Source organism: Schistocerca serialis, chromosome 2 (assembly GCF_023864345.2).
Source record: "Schistocerca serialis cubense isolate TAMUIC-IGC-003099 chromosome 2, iqSchSeri2.2, whole genome shotgun sequence".
In the NCBI taxonomy this organism is placed as follows: Eukaryota; Metazoa; Arthropoda; class Insecta; order Orthoptera; family Acrididae; genus Schistocerca; species Schistocerca serialis.
Genome location: NC_064639.1, coordinates 743,353,008 through 743,372,253, shown reverse-complemented (window position 1 = coordinate 743,372,253; position 19,246 = coordinate 743,353,008). Strand labels below are relative to the sequence as shown.

The 19,246-nt window shown below is 43.4% G+C and overlaps 1 protein-coding gene across 2 annotated transcripts in view; it reads left to right on the top strand.

The window, feature by feature from the left end:
• LOC126455686 (C-type mannose receptor 2-like) overlaps window positions 1–19,246 on the top strand; it is a 56,876-nt gene that overhangs the window by 15,346 nt on the left and 22,284 nt on the right. For both annotated transcript variants that reach the window (XM_050091452.1, XM_050091451.1), the window contains exons 3-4: window positions 5,274–5,322; window positions 11,184–11,435. In XM_050091452.1, coding sequence (XP_049947409.1) covers window positions 5,274–5,322; window positions 11,184–11,435 — 301 coding nt within the window. The remainder of the gene's footprint in view (window positions 1–5,273; window positions 5,323–11,183; window positions 11,436–19,246) is intronic.

The window sequence follows — 19,246 nt, the reverse complement described above, 5'->3', positions numbered from 1 at the left end:
TTGTGAATCCAAATACAACTGAAGGTAACCAAATCTCATACTTGATGAAAGGAGTCGCAGGAGGCATGCGCGAAGCTTTTCTGCTAAAGAGTGTCATAAACGACTGAAGAATTTATCAAGCGCTGCCAGCGCAGCGATGTAAAAGGAAAATGATTGAGAGAGAGAGAGAGAGAGAGAGAGAGAGAGAGAGAGAGAGAGAGCGCTCGTGAGTTGTACGAAAGAGGTATGATTGTCTTCTGAAAGTCGTCTCTATGTCAACTGTGGAAGAGAATCATGATCTACCTTATCTCAAGCACCAGGTTGTAAGGCAACAGATACAGCATTTTAAGGCAGCGTGAACTGCAAGACCTAGTACATAAGAAGTAGTGGACTTGAACGTCGACCCTGTGCGTCAGGAGATAATGGAGAATGTTGAAGAATAGTTATATAGATCTTAGGCACCAATCTCCACATCAGTCGAACAGGCCGTGAATATTGAACTGGGCCACCGTTTTCAAACGTTAATCCGGCATCCGGTGCTGCAGAGAAAGAAGGCAAGTGTTAGACGACTATTACTCCGTAAGATAGTCGATCATCGGGACGAAGTTCATCGCCGTACCTAGACGAGGCAGTTCCTTAACACATCGTAGCCGCTTGATATCGCTATACTTAGGTACCAACCGCTCGCCTAGCCATCCAGGTCTGGAAAACTAAACGAGGTGACCATCTATACAGGTGAGGCTGCCACAGATGAAAATCCTCCGTGGACGACAGTTGCAGGGATGACAGATAACCTCAAAAACGTTTCCACTGACGGCTAATTTGGCCGGGCGTTGGTCGACTCGCTGTCTTTTTCTGTAGAGTCGAACACTTATCGTCACCAACTAGAGGGCCATGTTCGACGGTACTAAAGCGATGGTGCTGAAAGGAACATCGTCCGTGAATTAGCCAGCGGTCATTTAGAGTATTGCCAACTTGACGAATGGATGATCCGGAAGCATGAGCAGCAGATGCAACAACATGACATCAACATACCTTTATAGTTCTTGTCCTCTCCTTGTAATAAGTAACGACATGCGATGTTTCTGTGACAACTACTGAAAACTGAAGAAAATCACGAGGAAAAATGTTTTGTCCACTGCCATGTTTTATCCACTGCAACACATTTACGACACCTTAGACTGCTCAAAAGGAGCAAAGAATTTTCAGCTAAGGACATGTAGATTAACAAAATCGAGATTAATTAAAAGACTGCCTTCATATCTCCTGTTGGTTTTTGTGGGCTTAAAGGTGTGCTGGCTAGAGTGCGTAACGTTTTGGCCGGTTTCTAATGTGTGGTGGACAACCTGCTTGGACACCTTAAGTGGATGACTAGTGGTTCAAATGGCTCTGAGCACTATGGGACTTAACATCTGTCATCAGTCCCCTAGAACTTAGAACTACTTAAACCTAACTAACCTAAGGACATCACACACATCCATGCCCGAGGCAGGATTCGAACCTGCGACCGTAGCGGTCTCGCGGTTCCAGACTGACGCGCCTAGAACCGCACGGCCACAACGGCCGGCTGGATGACTTGTCTTCGTTATATGGATGATACTGTAGTTCTTAAAGAACCTGTTAGCTACCTGACAATCGTGCTGCAGTGTTCTCAGACTTTAGGACTCTGTCTGAATCCGTAAAGTGCCTCTTCTCCGCCTAAGAAATAAAATAAAAATCTTGGGACAACTAATGAATGAGATGGAGTTCAACCTTATCCCGAGAAAATACGAACAGTTACAGATTCTCCACATTCGTGATGTGAGGAGTTTTCTCCGGAAGTACTCATACTACAGCGATTCATAAAGGATTTTTGTACCGTGACTTTCAAGGACTACTGCAGGGCGACACCAAATTTTTCTGGAGCAAGATGCACAAAAAGTCTTCCCTTATTTGTAAGGACGCATTAACATCATCTCCACTTCCAGCATTGTAGGATGGGAATGATAAGACAAAATTTCACGCAGATGCTAGTGGTTATACGATAGAGGCAGTTATAGTGGAAATTCGTGAAGATGCTGATAAAGCGAGAGCTTATGCCTCCAGAGTACTTCCCATGTCCGAGATGAACTGATCTGCAACCGAGAAAGAGTGCCTTGCAGTTGTTTGGGCCATAAACAGAATTTGCTTGACAAACCATTCAGGCTAACTAGCCTGAAGGATCCGTCGGGTTCACTGGCGACACAGGCACTAGTTTCAGGAGCGTACCACAGTGGTGTACAAAATCAGACTAAAACCAAGGACGTCGACAACGAATCCTTTGCTGGAAAACAGGGGCATATGTGAAATCTCAGCCACCGATTCATTAAATGACATTGCTGCCTTGAAGAGGGAATATCCAGCACTGCTGAAAACCATGGAAACCTTGAAGAAGGAGGGCTCACCCAAAGGAGAATTCCAGTTAAATTAATAGGCATTGTATAAGTGGAACGGTGGTACAACGAGGCTGAAAAGGTTGCGTATCATCCCACCTCACCTACCGATAGATATCCAGAGGCTTTTCCGTGACTCTCCAGCATCTGATCACCTGAAATTCGTGAAGTCTCTAGACAGAATCAGGTATCACGGGCCAAGTTTCTAACGATCCATTAGGCAGTATGTGAATCTCTGTAAGGAACGGCAATAACCGTAAAACGTACCACTATTATCTCCGGTTCATTCTGCGCCAATACTTTCAGCAGTGTCACCATTCCACCAGTTTGAAATCGAGTTCTTCGGAAGAATCCCGAAGTCAACAATCTTAGAGTGCCTCAACTGCTATGGTTTCACTAAAGCTATCTTTGAAAATTGCAAATTCTATGTAGAAGACACCGTTTTCACGCAGAGCGCACCCCGTTTAATGATTTCAGATTGTGGAAAAAATTTTCTGTTCGGCGTTAATTTCGGATTGTGACATCGCCCACAGGATGACAAGTGCCTTCCATCCACAGACGAAAGGCCTCAAAAATCGCCTTAGTCAGAAACTAGCAGACGTGCTCCCGACGTACGTTGATATGAAAAGACTGATTGGAGTATGATACTGACATTCGTATAGAACACAATGAAGCAAGACACTGCCGGTTTCACACCATTCTTTCTGCTCCAGCGTTGCGGAACGGAAAGGACAATGGATACACCGTTTATGTTTAAACCAGACGATACTCATGATGATTATGTGGAACACTTCATTACGGGCCGAAGAAGGAAGGTAGGTGAGTCGCATACGGACTTTGGACACCCAGGAGAAACAGCGAGAGCACTGTAACGCCTAGTGAAATACAGCTTGAGATATTTGGTGCAGAGTTTTCGGCCTCTGAGGAAACTGGGATTACTGGAAAAGTTACCAAAGCACTACCTTGGGCCATATCCTTAGTCGCCGAATCCTTAGTCGCTTGTCGGTTGTCATATATGAAGTCAGGGATTATGACCTCCATCAAGACAACAAAAAGACAGACACACCATCCCTATCTCCTATATGGAGCCACACTATTGTGTAGAGGTGTGGCTCGATCATGATGGTTGAAGGAAACTGGGCACACACTGGAAGATTACGAAGAATCGATGGGAGGAGCCGTCTTAAATACTCATCATATTGCATAAGGTGTAAAAACGCTACCAGAATGCGATGATCCTCCAGCGCCGGCAAACAGAGGACCACGGACAAAATGTAGACGCAGAGTAGTGTAGTCGACTCCAATGAGAATAGCGGGATAGACCACTACTACGACCTGTGGTGCACCTAGCATGTTGTAGTAGTTAACGTCGCTACCTTCCGCACTGCAGGTCGCCAATTCAAACCCGACCACTATACATTACACGTTTTTCTGTTATTTGGCTATTCTGAAAGGCTCTGGATACATGTTCCGTTTGTGATGTTCGTGTATTCTTGAATATTCGATATATGTATAAATATCAGAATTCTGGATCATTTGAAATATATATAAAAATCTTCACTCTCCAGACAAAAAGTTCTGTTCTGGCTGTACGTTGGTGTTCGTAATAAACGTGCTTTCAGTGACTGTCGTATTACACTGATGATCCTGGTTTCGAGTTTGGACTTGACAATATTTCTATATTCCGATCTGTTGTTGTTGTTGTTGTTGTGGTCTTCAGTCCTGAGACTGGTTTGATGCAGCTCTCCATGCTACTCTATCCTGTGCAAGCTTCTTCATCTCTCAGTACCTACTGCAGAATACATCCTTCTGAATCTGCTTAGTGTATTGATCTCTTGGTCTCCCTCTACGATTTTTACCCTCCACGCTGCCCTCCAATACTAAATTGGAGATCCCTCGACATCTCAGAACATGTCCTAACAACCGATCCCTTCTTCTCAAGTTGTGCCACAAGCTCCTCTTCTCCCCAATTCTATTCAATACCTCCTCATTAGTTATGTGGTCTACCCATCTAATCTTCTGCATTCTTCTGTAGCACCACATTTCGAAAGCTTCTATTCTCATCTTGTCTAAACTAGTTATCGTCCATGTATCACTTCCATACATGTCTACACTCCATACAAATACTTTCAGAAACGACTTCCTGACATTTAAATCTATACTCGATGTTAACAAATCTCTCTTCTTCAGAAACGCTTTCCTTGCCATTGCCAGTCAACATTTTATATCCTCTCTACATCGACCATCATCAGTTATTTTGCTCCCCAAATAGCAAAACTGCTTTACTGCTTTGAGTGTCTCATTTCCTAATCTAATTCCCTCAGCATCACCCGACTTAATTCGACTACATTCCATTATCTTCGTTTTGCTTTTGTTGTTCATCTTATATCCTCCTTTCAAGACACTGTCCATTCCGTTCAACTGCTCTTCCAAGTCCTTTGCTGTCTCTGACAGAATTACAATTCATCGGCGAACCTCAAAGTTTTTATTTCTTCTCCATGGATTTTAATACCTACTCCGAACTTTTCTTTTGTTTCCTTTATTTCTTGCTCAAGATACAGACTGGATAACATCGGGGATAGGCTACAACCCTGTCTCACTCCCTTCCCAACCACTGCTTCCCTTTCATACCCCTCGACTCGTATAACTGCCATCTGCTTTCTGTACAAATTGTTAATAGCTTTTCGCTCCCTGTATTTTACCCCTGCCACCTTCAGAATTCAGATCTAGATACAGAATAAGAAATTTACCTGTTTAATCTGTTAAGTTTCCTAATGTTGAAGAATTTTAAGTAGCTATCAGAATATTATTGTCAGAAAGTAACTGAACCACTGTCTATGCTTAAGATCCACATGAAAGAGTAATAAATTTTTCTTGTTCCAGACAAGTTCCCAGCATTCTGGGCAGCAACCACAAATAGATTGTTCTAAAGGTAAGCACATGATTCGCACTTGTGTCTGTGCAACAGTTTTGGTATGAATGTATTACACAGTGTTTCTTTTGTCACAGGCAGTTCCATAAGTTTGATGAAGATATTGTGGGCGATTAGTTTTTAATTTCCATGCTTAATCACTTCTTCTCAATTATGTAAAATACGCTCTCGACATGTGCGTGCATGACGTAGAAGAAACATTCCAACAAACTCACTTTAGTATGTACAAATACTGACCGTCCAGCTGCGCTGGTCATCAGTTCGAGCCGCGAATCACTGAGTTGTCTTCTGCCATGAAGTTATTACCATTTCATCGTCATTCTGATCGGACCGTCTTCCACAGAGTACAACAGCAACATTGATGAGCTCAGGGTCGATCTGACGCCCTCCTAGCACTGACTCATTGTGCGTCTGTCAGCGTCAGATGCCGCTATCCAGACACCAGACGGATTCGCTCCCCAGACATCTATGCTCTCATCACCCATAGCATCAGCTCCCACTGTTGCTTGTCTGTCAGCAGGGCTACACAGAGCGTCGCACCTGCAGGCATTTTCACGACATTGCTTCACCAGCAGGGTCTCTGGGATGGTGCCCATCTTCCAGCACCCGTCAGATGTGGGCTTAACAAAATTTAACTGAATTCCACGTAGATAAAATATATCCCTAACTGGGTCATAGCATTACCTTTCATAGAGAACAACATTATCAGATCTGTTATAATTACAGTCTAAGATGGCACTTTTTTGTAACCTCTGATCAGTCACTAACGTAAAACAACAGGGAAAATCCGGTAATCCTATGAAGCTTTGAGCAGGTGTGTTGTACAGTGTCTCTAGTATACCCGTCTATCGCGCCAAGTCAGTTTTCAGTTCTGAGTGCATAATGGGCAAATAAAGATGCCTAGAAAATAGTGTCTCCCGCCAAGCGTGAAGTCCTGCGGAAGCGTTTCGCTTGCTTTCATGCAGCCCACATAAATGTCAAGCGTTCCCTTCTTCATGACAATTCTTGACTGTATAATGCAGATGCAGCAAAGACGAATTTGCAGCGTTTTCCGTGGGAAGTGTTTGATTACTCACCACACAGCCAGGATTTGGCTCCCTCTTACTTTCATCTCTTCGCTCACATGAACCACTGGGTAGGAGGAAAGAATTTTGGCACAGAAGACGAACTGCATACCATAGTAGGGAACTGTTGGAAATCAAAGATGGGTGCCTTCTATAGAGAGGACATTGGAAAGTCGAAACCTCTCTACGAAGAATGTCGGAGTCGGAGCGGCGACCAGATAGGAAGTAGTTAGAAAGTATAGCCAAATGTTGCAAATAAGACATTTTTGATTTTCATTGACGTTTCGATTTCGCAATTGGTGGGGTGATGAAACTAAAATAGCCACCTTTGACAATATTTACATATTTTAAATCCAGAGTAAAATTTTACAGTTTGTCCCAAGACATACATTAACAATAAAATAACACTGGGACTGAAGGAATGACTATGTAGAAAACTCGATGTGAACACGTTAATAAAAAATATCCATTTCCACCTTGTGCAAGGTCTATCGACAGTGACCGCGAATTATTTCTTTGATCTTATCCACCATTACCAGTAAGAACGTTCGTTCTGATAGCTTTAAACTCAGAACACAACTTGAAGACATGAATGCGAATCATGACACCATCCCCATAGATACTTTTTTTTTTTACTTAAAAATCTGGAATAGCGTGTTTCCTTTTCCAAGAAGAAATTACATTACGCTGCTAACCTCGCATCAGGCGCTATTCGTAAGAGACACTCATTTCTACACGGTCTGCAACTCGTGGCTAAGTGGTTAGCGTCGCTGCCCCTGTATTGTGAGATCGCAGGTTCAGTTCCTGGCACAGTTGGAGGTTTCCTGCACTCGGGGACTGGATATTTCTTTTGTTGTTAACACTGCATCTGATCTGCATCACAAGGACGTATAAGTCGCAGAAGTGGCGTCAAGTAGAAATACGTGAGCCAGGCTGCCCAACTACTCTAGATGGGTTCTCCCGGTCAGTTATGCCGTACGATCATTTCATTTCATTTTAATGTGGCACTGCAACTAGAGTTTTCAGCCAAGTGTCCTTAGCCCTACGAGATCGTATTTAAATATCCTACTGGTTACTGTTAAATCAGAATTAACGCATATCAGCTAGTATTATTGTTTTACATATTACCTGTTATGATTGTTCTTTATGATGCTCCCCTAAATACCAGGTTGGTGCATAATTCGTAGCGTTCTGTAAGTTTAATAAACACAACAGTTGCAGAAGAGAATTTAGTCATCAATAATATATTCTCCTTATCTATTTACAACAGTCCACCAACGCGGGGGTAACCATTCGATTTCACGACTGTGGAAATGAAGTGGTTTTGAGGGGAAGAACTGGTCGAGCCCTATCCGGAGAACACTTTCATCCTGAAAGGAAGTTCCGTATGAAGGTTGTTTGATACAGAGCGGAAAAAGTGAACATCTAAGGGTGCGACGTCAGGTGAATAAGGTAGAAGTGGACTGTCTTCACAACCCAACTCCCGTACAGTGTTTTTGTCAATCTAGTGAAATGCGGGCGGGAGTTACCGTGGAGCATCACTCTACGCATCCTTCCTGGCCGTTGTTCTTGTATTTCGCCTGCAAGACGTTCATTTGTCGACAGTAAATGTCGGCAGTGATGATTACACTTCGGGGAACCAATTCGTAGTGCACGACATCGTCGCTGTTCCGCCAGATGCAAAACATTGTCTTCTGTGGATGCGCAAATGTCTTTGAATGGGAAGGTGCTCCTTTGTCTGGGCTCAACCATTCCTTTCTTTTCTTTTTGTTATCATAAAGACACCATTTATCGATGCTATAGCAACTACATGCTCCTGCAGTTCATCATTTGATAGGAGAGGGTTAAATGCAGTGTAGAAAGGATATTTTTTTTCTTTTACTAACGTGTATGCATTGTTTTGTATACACATTACCCCATTTTATTCTGTAAAATTTGTCTTTTCTTGTTAGGGTATGCCTTCTTACAAACTGTAAAATTATAATCTGTTTTCACATGTGTAAATATTGTCGAAGTGGTAATTATGAAGTGATGTGAAAATGTTATCATCACTGAACACGATGCGCTGTGCGAAAGTTTTGTTAATAGCATCAGGGATCTCGTTACAAATTACCACACTTCTGCGTTTGTCATCACGACGCAGAGCTTTTAACAGCTATAACTTGTACGGCTTCATAACCAACCGACATCTCAAAACACGCCAAATTGTTGTGGTAGACAGTTGTAACTCCAGGAGGAGTTGATTTTGAAGGACTACTTTGGAAAGCAGTTTGAATTCGTGCAATATTTTCGTCAGGAACACTAGGGCGGCCATCACTGTTTCCTTTACATACACATCCCTCATCTAAAAACTTTCGATACCATATAAAAATGTCCCACCCATTCGGAGGATCAATTTGGTACCTCAACCTGAAACGTCTTTGCACTGTAATCACGGAATTGCACTTCGCAAACTCGAGAACACAAAATGATTTCTGCTGTGGAGTAGCCATGTTAAACATATAAGGTTACCAAGCGAAACTGAAGACAACTGACATCTGGCAACTATCAATATAAACTAGATTGTATTCGTTTCTCCAATAGGCGAGTCGAAGCGCAGCAATCGATAGATTGGAGAAAGCAGTGCTTCCTAATACGTATATTCTTTTTGAAACACCCTGTATTTTTAGGCTTTCACTCGCACTGTCTTTTTCATGGAGACGCTTCCTCAGTAAATTCAGGTTTGAAACAAACCTGAACGTGGGCTCAACTGCATTCATGACAAGTCCTGTTACTGAGGTCTTAGGCGAATACACTACTCGCCATTAAAATAGCTACACCAAGAACAAATGATAAACGGGTATTCATTGGAGAGAAATATATTATACTAGAACTGACATGTGATTAGATTTTCACCCCGTTTGGATGCATAGATCGTGAGAATTCAGTACCCAGAACAACCACCTCTGATCGTAATAACGGCCTTCATACGCCTGGGCATTGAGTCAAACAGACATTGGATGGCGTGTACAGGTACAGCTGCCCATTCAGCTTCAACACGATACCACAGTTCATCAAGAGTAGTGACTGGCGTATTATGACGAGCCAGTTGCTCGGCCACCATTGACCAGACGTTTTCAAATGGTAAGAGATCTGGACAATGTGCTGGCCAGGGCAGCAGTACAACATTGTGTGTATCCAGAAAGGCCCATAAAGGACCTGCAACATGCGGTCGTGCATTATCCTGCTGAAATGTAGGGTTTCACAGGGATCAAATGGAGGGTAGAGCCACGGGTCGTAATAAATCTGAAACGTAACGTCCACTGTTCAAAGTGCCGTTAATGCGAACAAGAGGTGACCGTGACGTGCAACTAATGGCACCCCATACCATCACGCCGGGTGATACGCCAGTATGGCGATGACGAATACACGCTTCCAACGTGCGTTCACCGCGATGTCACCAAAAACGGATGCGACCATCATGATGCTGTAAACAGAACCTGGATTCATCCGAAAAAAATGACGTTTTGCGATTCGTACAGCCAGGTTCGTCGTTGAGTACACCATCGCACGCGCTCCTGTATGTGAAGCAGCGTCAAGGGTAACGGCAGCCATGGTCTCCGAGCTGATAGTCCATGCTGCTGCAAATGTCGTCGAAGTGTTCGTGCAGATGGTTGTCGTCTTGCAAAGGTCCCCGTCTGTTGAGTCAGGGATCGAGGCGTGGGTGCCCGATCCGCTACAGCCATGCGGATAAGATGCCTGTCATCTCGACTGCTAGTGATAAGAGGCCGTTGGGATAGAGCACGGTGTTTCGTATTACCCTCCTGATCCCATTGGATCTCAACCAACGTGAGCAGCAATGTCGCGATACGATAAACCGCAATCTAGCTGGGCTACAATGCGACCTTGCCGGCCGCGGTGGTCTAGTGGTTCCAGGCGCGCAGTTTGGAACCGCGGGACTGCTACGGTCGCAGGTTCGAATCCTGCCTCGGGCATGGATGTGTGTGACATCCTTAGGTTAGTTAGGTTCAAGTAGTTCTAAGTTCTAGGGGACTGATGACCACAGAAGTTGAGTCCCATAGTGCTCAGAGCCATTTGAACCATTTTTTGAACAATGCGACCTTACCCAAAGTCGGAAACGTGATGGTACGCATTTCTCCTACTTACACGAGGCTTCACAACAACGTTTCACCAGGCAACGCCGGTCAACTGCTGTTTGGGTATGAGAAATCGGTTGGAAACTTTCCTCATGTCATGCCAACCTTGTGTGAATGCTCTGAAAAGTTAATCATTTGCATAGTACAGCATCTTCTTCCTGTCGGTTAAATTTCGCATCTGTAGCACGTCATCTTCGTGGTGTAGCAATATTAATAGCCAGTAGAGTGTGTTTCATATTTTGAGCTATGCCTACATTAGTCTTCTTTCATGCTCGTATTGTGAGTTGAAGTTTGGCTTATAAACAGTTTGAGACAATATATCGATCATCGAGCACACCTCATTGCCTCTTAATTGCCTGTATTTTTCATCCCAAATCTATGACACCCCCCTCAATGTTGGGTGATTGAGGGTGCCTGTCACTTCCACGGTGCAGTTAGCGTACAGCGACTCTCCACAGAGCCGGCCGGCGAACCGTACGGTTCTAGGCGCTGCAGTCTGGATCCGAGCGACCGCTACGGTCGCAGGTTCGAATCCTGCCTCGGGCATGGATGTGTGTGATGTCCTTAGGTTAGTTAGATGTAATAAGTTCTAAGTTCTAGGCGACTGATGACCTCAGAAGTTAAGGCGCATAGTGCTCGGAGCCATTTTGACTGTCCACAGACATACGGGGCCGCGTGCCGCGCGGGTACGAGCACGTGCCCGGCGCCGGCCTCTACAAGCTGTTCCGGACGGGCCGCAGCTACGAGCAGGCGCTCGCCAGGTGCCGGCAGGACGGCGCCGAGCTGGCGGTGCCCGGGTCCGCAGCCGAGGCGCGCGCCATAGCCGACATCGTGCGCAGGAACCCCGCCGTGAAGGAAGCCTTCGTCGGCATCAACGACCTACGAAAGACTGGCACGTTCAAGTCCATTAGAGGTAATTTTCAGCTCTACGATCAACATTCAAGCTTATTAACTCGCTTGTATCCACTTTCATCGCAGGAAAACTTTTCTTATCACTGAATATGCTAGTTACAATAAAATCTGCTCGCCTTACAGGCGGCGTTGTTTTAAATAAACCAATCGTGCTTCCGACAGCTGTCTACCACTGTCATCAGGAGTTGAAATCACTGATTTCCGGGGCTGGTACGTGATTCTGCATACATACAGTGTGTTTCCGTTAGAACGTGCAAAAATGTGAAAGGACACAGAGATTGCTCCACTGAGCAATTTGGGGTACAGAACCTGGGGCCAGAGAAGCCAGCTTGAGATATGGTAATGACCTGTTCAAATAGCTCTTAGCACTATGGGACTTAACTTCTGAGGTCATCAGTCCCCTAGTACTTAATCCTAACTAACCTAAGGACATCACACACATCCATGTCCGAACATGCGACCGTAGCGGTCTCTCGGTTCCGGAGTGAAGCGCCTAGAACCGCTCGGCCACCCCGGTCGGCGCAAATAATCTGTCTACCGCTTTGTCTACGATTACTGTTTTCCAGCTTATTTACAACTAACATGAGAACCAGTTTACACGTACTAACCTGTTCATCCACATTTACATTCCTTATTTCGTGCAAGGAAAAAAAATTGCACGAGCCTTATTACCAGAAAGTCGTGATGCAGGTTCCCAAAGACTGGAAAGTTGCACAGGTCACACCAATAGTCAAGAAAGGTGGTAGAAGTAATCCACTAAATTACAGGCCCATATCCTTAACGTCGATATGCAGCAGGATCATAGAACATATATTGTGTTCGAACATTATGAATTACCTCGAAGAAAACGACCTATTGACACACAGTCAGCACGGGTTTAGGAAACATCGTTCCTGTGAAACACAACTAGCTCTTTATTCACATGAAGTGTTGAGTGCTATTGACAAGGGGTTTCAGATCGATTCCGAATTTCAGGATTTCCGGAAGACTTTTTTTGACACTATACCACAAAAGCGGCCCGTACTGAAACTGCGTGCTTATGGAATATCGTCTCAGTTATGTGACTGGATACCTGATTTCCTGTCAGAGAGGTCACAGTTCGTAGTAAGTGACGGAAAGTCATAGAGAAAAACAGAAGTGATTTCTGGCGTTCCCCAAGGTATTGTTATAGGCCCTTTGCTGTTCCTTACCTCTATTAACGATTTTGGAGACAATCCGAGTAGCCGTCTTCGGTTGTTTGCAGATGACGCTGTCGTTTGTCGACTAATAAAGTCATCAGAAGACAAAAACAAATTGAAAAACGGTTTAGAAGAAATATCGGAATGGTGCGAAAAGTGGCAGTTGACCCAAAATAACGAGAAGTGTGAGGTCATCCACATGAGGGCTACAGGGAACTCGTTAAACTTCGGTTCCACGATATATCAGTCTAATCTCAAAGCAGTAAATTTAAGTAAATACCTAGGTATTACAATTACGAGCAACTTAAATTGGAAGGAACACACACAAAATGTTGTGGGGAAGGCTTGGTGAAGGCTAACCAAAGACTGTGTTTAATTGGCAGGACACAGAAAATGTAACAGACATACTAAGAAGACTGCCTACACTAATCTCGTCCGTCCTCTTTCAGAATACTGTTGCGCGGTGTGGGATCCTTACCAGATAGGACTGACGGAATACATCGAAAAAGTTCAAACAAAGGCAGCACGTTGTGTATTATCGCGAAATATGGGAGATAGTGTCACAGAAATGGTACAGGATTTGGCCTGGACATCATTAAAAGAAAGGCGTTAGTCGTTGCGACGGAATCTTCTCACGAAATTGCAATCACCAACTTTCTCCTCCGAATGCGAAAATATTTTGTTGACACCGACCTACATAGGGAGGAACGATCACCAAGATAAAATAAGGGAAGTCAGAGATCGTACCGAAAGATATAGGTGTACATTCTTTCCACGCGCTGTGCGAGATTGGAATAATAGAGAATTGTCAAGGTGGTTCTATGAACCCTCTGCCAGGCACTTAAATGTGATTTGCAGAGTATCCATGTAGATTTAGATGTAGACGTACGTTACTTGTCCACAATGTCGCCGTTTTGTAATGTATTTACATTGTTCCGTGACAGAACGTGCTATGAAACAACTTCAGATCCATTGACTACTCAGTACTATTCAGAGACGTACAGTACAATACGATGGAGCAGGTACCGGTATAGCTGCACTGAACTCACTGACATGCACCTTGTGTATTGGGAAGTACGTTGCAATGCTCTCGCTGCTGGAAAGATGTACACAGAACAATATCCTAACAGGCATCATCCGCCACGACGAGTGTATATTTCCCTCGATTGCTGAAGACTGGTTCGAATAATGGTTCAGATGGCTCTGAGAACTATGGAACTTGACATCTGAGGTCATCAGTCCCTTAGAAGTTAGAACTACTTCAACCTTAAGGACATCACACACATCCATGCCCGAGGCAGGATTCGAACCTGCGACCTTAGCGGTCTCGCGGTTCTAGACTGAAGCGCCTAGAACCGCTCGGCCATTGCGGACGGCAAGACTGATTCTGTGGCAGAAGAAACAAGGGTCCGGCAACCTAAGCACCATCGCACACTCTAAAACGTCCCCTTAGAAAAATTATTTTTTCAAACAGCTGAGCAAAACTGGACGTACTCAGACAATTCTCTCTTCACTTATTCGTATCATCACTAAACTGACACATAATATATTTTTTAGCTCAACGCAATCTGACTTTTAATAATCCCCACAAAAGAATGGCCCTGCATCCACCACTGCTGGCGGATCACCTCCAACTGCCCAACGCCACGCGCTGTTCATATCCAACTGCCCAACGCTACACAAGCGAATATTCCAACAATGAGTCCAACCAGCCACAGACGGCACAAAGTACAGTGATTTTCATACAGAGCGCTACGTGGCGTTACCGACATAAGAACCTAAACAGCCTAATTACAACTCTATTATAAAGAGCAGGTGTTGAAACGTGCTGCAACGGACCCCAATACCAGGACTCGTCGTATTGCGCGTGCAATGGGTGTGGCACGTACCATCGTATGGCAAGTAGTCCACGAACTATTAGACCCGTATCACCCGCAACGAGTCCATGAAATGCTTGTGACTGAGTTTGCACCACGTGTGGCATTGTGTCAGTGGTTGTTCCAACCAGATAGACCAGATTTTCTCCAAACGGTGTTGTTTACTGACGAGGCCTCATTCGATCGTCATGGTATTTAGAACAGCAGAAATAGCCATGTGTGAGTTGAGGAAAACCCTCAGGCTCTACTAGAGTCACACCATGAAGTACGTTTCGCTGTGAATATCTGGGTCACCACTGTAGGTGACTATCTCATTGGGCCGTATCCTTCTTCTACCTGGCCGTCTGAATGGCCACCGGTACTTGATGCTCGTGCAAGGTAAACCTAAATGAGCTGTTGGAGAACGTACCCTTGGTGTTGGAGAGGATGGGGTACAGCATGACGGTGCACCGCCTCACTTCAGTGTGGATGTCCGCAACCATCGCAGTGCTGTACTTCCTGGTCGCTAGATTGGAAGGGGAGGTCGTGTTCTGTGTCCTGCGAGGCCACCTGACTGAATCCCTTTGATTATTTCCTTAGGGGATAACTAAAATCAAGTGTATGAGACACGATTGGGTACGGAGATGGATTTATTTTCCAGAATTTTAGCTGCCTGTAATGTGATTCGAATTACACCAGGGATATTTGTCAGGGTATGTCACCATCTTATTCGCCGATGTCATGCTTGCGCTGAAGTTGACTGGCGTCAGTTTCAGCACATTTTGTAAGACATAGTACAAATGGTACTTGCATTTCGACAGTCACGCTTCTTGCAATTAACTGTAAATAAGAAATAAAAAAGTAGACAGTAATGTTATTTTATTCCTATTCTATCCTTAACCTGGCTTCTCCGACACCACGTTCCCTATCTAAAATTGTTCAGTTAAGCATCCTGTAAGTCCTGTTGAATTTTTGCACGCTCTTTCTAGAACATCATGTAGATATAATGACTGCATCAGGAATCTGGAATCTTGCAAAGAGGGCCGGAGTGGCGCACGCACGAAAGGCTAGTTGGGCAGCTGCTAGCTGCTCTGTCCCGCCACGGGACCCACTGATGTCTCATGGCGCAAGAGACCAGCGTCCCGTTTGGAACTGTCGCTCCCGCGTCCCTACAAGCATGAAGCTTTATTCTACACAAAAACTTACTTTTACCTTGAATCGGCGTCACCACCATACGGTTACTTTGCTCCAGCAAAATGTTGACATCATCAAGCAAAAGCTAGAGATTCATCTGCATTTTTTTTTCTACGACAGTGAAATATGAGTTTCCTTATATAGCAGTAAAGATTGTAGATGGCGGTATTTAAATTAAGAACTCAAAAGTTTAAGCAAACCCTATGGAACGCATCTCTGCTACAGAGCAAGTCCCAATAGCTCTTAAAGCTTGCCTTTTATAGCATCTATTTACTATACATGTTGTGCTTGTTTTAGTCCTTACTATTTCTTCCAAAAATATGGAAACCAATGAACTTGCCATACAAGACATGAGATTCGCGGTATCAAAGATGAATAAGTGTTCACAGCTGTTAAGGCATGTATTTTAGAACCCATGTTTATTAGATTTTTCCTTGTTTTGGTCCATATTAGAAACTCTGAGAGTTATCTACCCCACAATCTTTGCAATAACAGTACCGGTGCGTTTATTCCACTGTTAGACGTATCAGAACGATTTTCTCTTAAAACACAGGACATCCTTTCATCTGTTGTAAAAAATTACGCTCGCCCGATTGTCAGCAATTTGGATAACTTTTACACTCGAAAACATGTGTTTCGGAGCGTAAGTCCCAATTAATGAACTCATTGCTCCATTACTTCATATGATCAGAAGTATTCAGTGTCCCGTTCATCTAAACTTGTTTTTGTTTGCACCAACTTTCAGAAAAGTAATCGTATTGCGAATTATCATTCGCCGTGACGTGACGTAGTGTTGCCATAATCGCTTTTTTCATCAATTTTTTCTCGAAAGTATAGACTTGATACTTCTGGTGGGCTCGTAAAACACCTATATAGATATTTCCTTCGACGTAGAACGTTAGAAAGAGCATTACAGACAAAGAAATGTCGATAGACTCAGTCGCCTAGATCGGCTTAGGTGGGCGTATGCGCGCTGCCATTGAAACATGATTTTCAGGTATCGGCATATGCGCGCTTCCATTGAAATACGATTTTCAAACAAATAATAATTCCCCGACAAAATCTTATGAATTTTACCTTCTTAGGACTGAAAGAAGTCAAAAACTCGAAAAGAAAACTATTTTTTGAAACGTCGAGACCGAAAACCCCTTTAAATAAGGGACAGGTGAAAGCATGCAACAAGGAACGTCACAGCCTCTGGTAGATCGCTCATACCACGCACACGGACAGTGACGAGTACATTGCCCCTCCTGTTCTCAGCTGTCAATCTTCTCATCCAAATACAGACACGTTACGTTACGTAGGTAGTATACTCTGGTATAAACACATGATGTAATCCCACAACTTTCAATTAAACACCTGTGCTAACAGACAAGAGAAGAACATCTCTAAACATACAGTTCAATAGCCATCTGTTGCATCATTTGTTGAAATTTCATTATAATAGATCCCCAAAGTATACGAGGTAGAAAATTGTCGCATAAAATGTTAATGGCGATACTAGTCGTTCGCTCTAATCTGTGACACAGTGAACATGTCATAGGCAAGCAAAAAAAAAAAAAAAAAAAAAAAAAAATCATCTTGGCTTCGTCGTATACTTGGCCATCTTTTAAGACTTAAATGAGTCAGTTTTGATTACTGCATCTGGAAGACAGATACTTCTGAGTTTCATGTAATATGCTCTATCAGTAATTAGCAAGATAATCTTTTACGAGAAATGGATGAATAAAGTTTCGCAATAAAAATGTTTCTATAGCTTTAGTGCAGACCAAGATAAACAATAAGAATCCAAAAACTGAAAATGTGTATCATAGAGGAAGACCGATAAATAGATGACTAATTAGAATTCCCGCTAAAATAGAAGAGAATATTATGTGTCTCATGCACAACAGAGATTATAAAAACATTTTTTCTCGAAACCAACGGAAATATGACTAATAACGCAATAAATTCAAAATATGCAGAAAGAAACATCACATCAGCCGTTGCCCTCACGTTACTGGTCAAAGCGGATGACGAGTGTTGTAAATTCCTCTTGATTCTGATGAAAGGCCCAATAAAAATCACACGAGAGCTATGTTGTGTGTAACTTATCAAAACTAATTAACACTTCTACAACTTACGCTCTCATTACGAAGCTTGTATAGAGCATATAACCGAGAATACTTAGGGGAAGACCACAACCGCACTGCTGGTTTCTACGCATGTTTACCCCATTTCAGGATCCCACTTAAGGGACATTCACAGTTTGGCGTATGACTGTTTCACCTCGGCAGAATGAGCGTAGTATGTGCTGCTGTTAGTCATTTCAGTGTCATTTAGCTAAAACGTCGACTAGCATCACATACCGTACTCCACACGTTAGACTAATGTTAAAAGTAGGGGAATTTTGTTGCCGTCTCAGGCTCAGTAGGATTTTTATAATTTTTGTATTTATGGGATGTGAACTTCAGAACTGAAACGTATCCCTCCCAAGTATTTCGATGCAGGTATTCTAACTGAACGAAAAAGAACGAAGAAAATAATGACCGAAACGAAACTGGTTCTAATGATTACTAGTCTCGTGCGATTTACGTATTCTTTGCTTCACGGAAATGCTCGTAGAACATGCACGTTTGTTTAAAAATTTCATTACACCTTCAATCGAACTCAGGTCCCCCACAAAGTGAGCGAGCACTCTGCCAAACAGCTACACTGCTCATCGAAAACTTTGCCTTATTTTAACATATTAAAAAGGTTGGAAAATTTCAAATACGATTTTGTGGATAAATTTTATGAGTTGCATCGAACTGCTTTCGAGGGGTATATTTGGATTCTGAATTCCACAAACCATAACTACACGAAATTACAAAGAAAATTGCCGCGTGATCTTCTTGTTAGTTACAACTCTGTTCTCAGGGGACTATTCATGGAGCGGTGTTTCTTATACTCGGTCATTATTGTAGGTCACTAAGCCTTGCAGACATTAATGAATTTGTGGAAGTTGTTTTTGCGGTCTCTTCAACAAGTGGTACAAACTCATGCGAGGCGTAGCTTCTGTAGTACATATGAGGTTATAACACATGAGAGTACATAAAAAAGCCGCTCGCCACTACATTATATGGTTATTTAAATTTCCATTAACCATGATCTGTTGGGTGACCCAACTGTCTGTCTCAACGAGAGACACATATTGGACGTCGTAATATTCGTCTGTAGGTGTAAAGTGATTGGTTACCCTCTGAAACTACCAGTATAAATCACATGTGCATTTTACTTCCTTTCTGAAGTATTTAAAAACTATTCAAGGATTCAAGTAAGTGCATTCCTTAAAGTACCATATTATACTGATACCCGTCACCTCAACAATAGCTGATAATAACATTCCTGAGTAAGAAACAGAATGTCAACCATCAGACATCATTTTCTCTGCGTCATATACGAGGCATATTCGGAAAACAAGGTCCGATTAGGTGAGAAATGGAAACCACTGCCGGCCAGAGGGGCCGAGCGGTTCTAGGCGTTACAGTCTGGAACCGCGAGACCCCTGCGGCCGCCGGTTCGAATCCTGCCTCTGGCATGGATGTGTGTGATGTCCTTAGGTT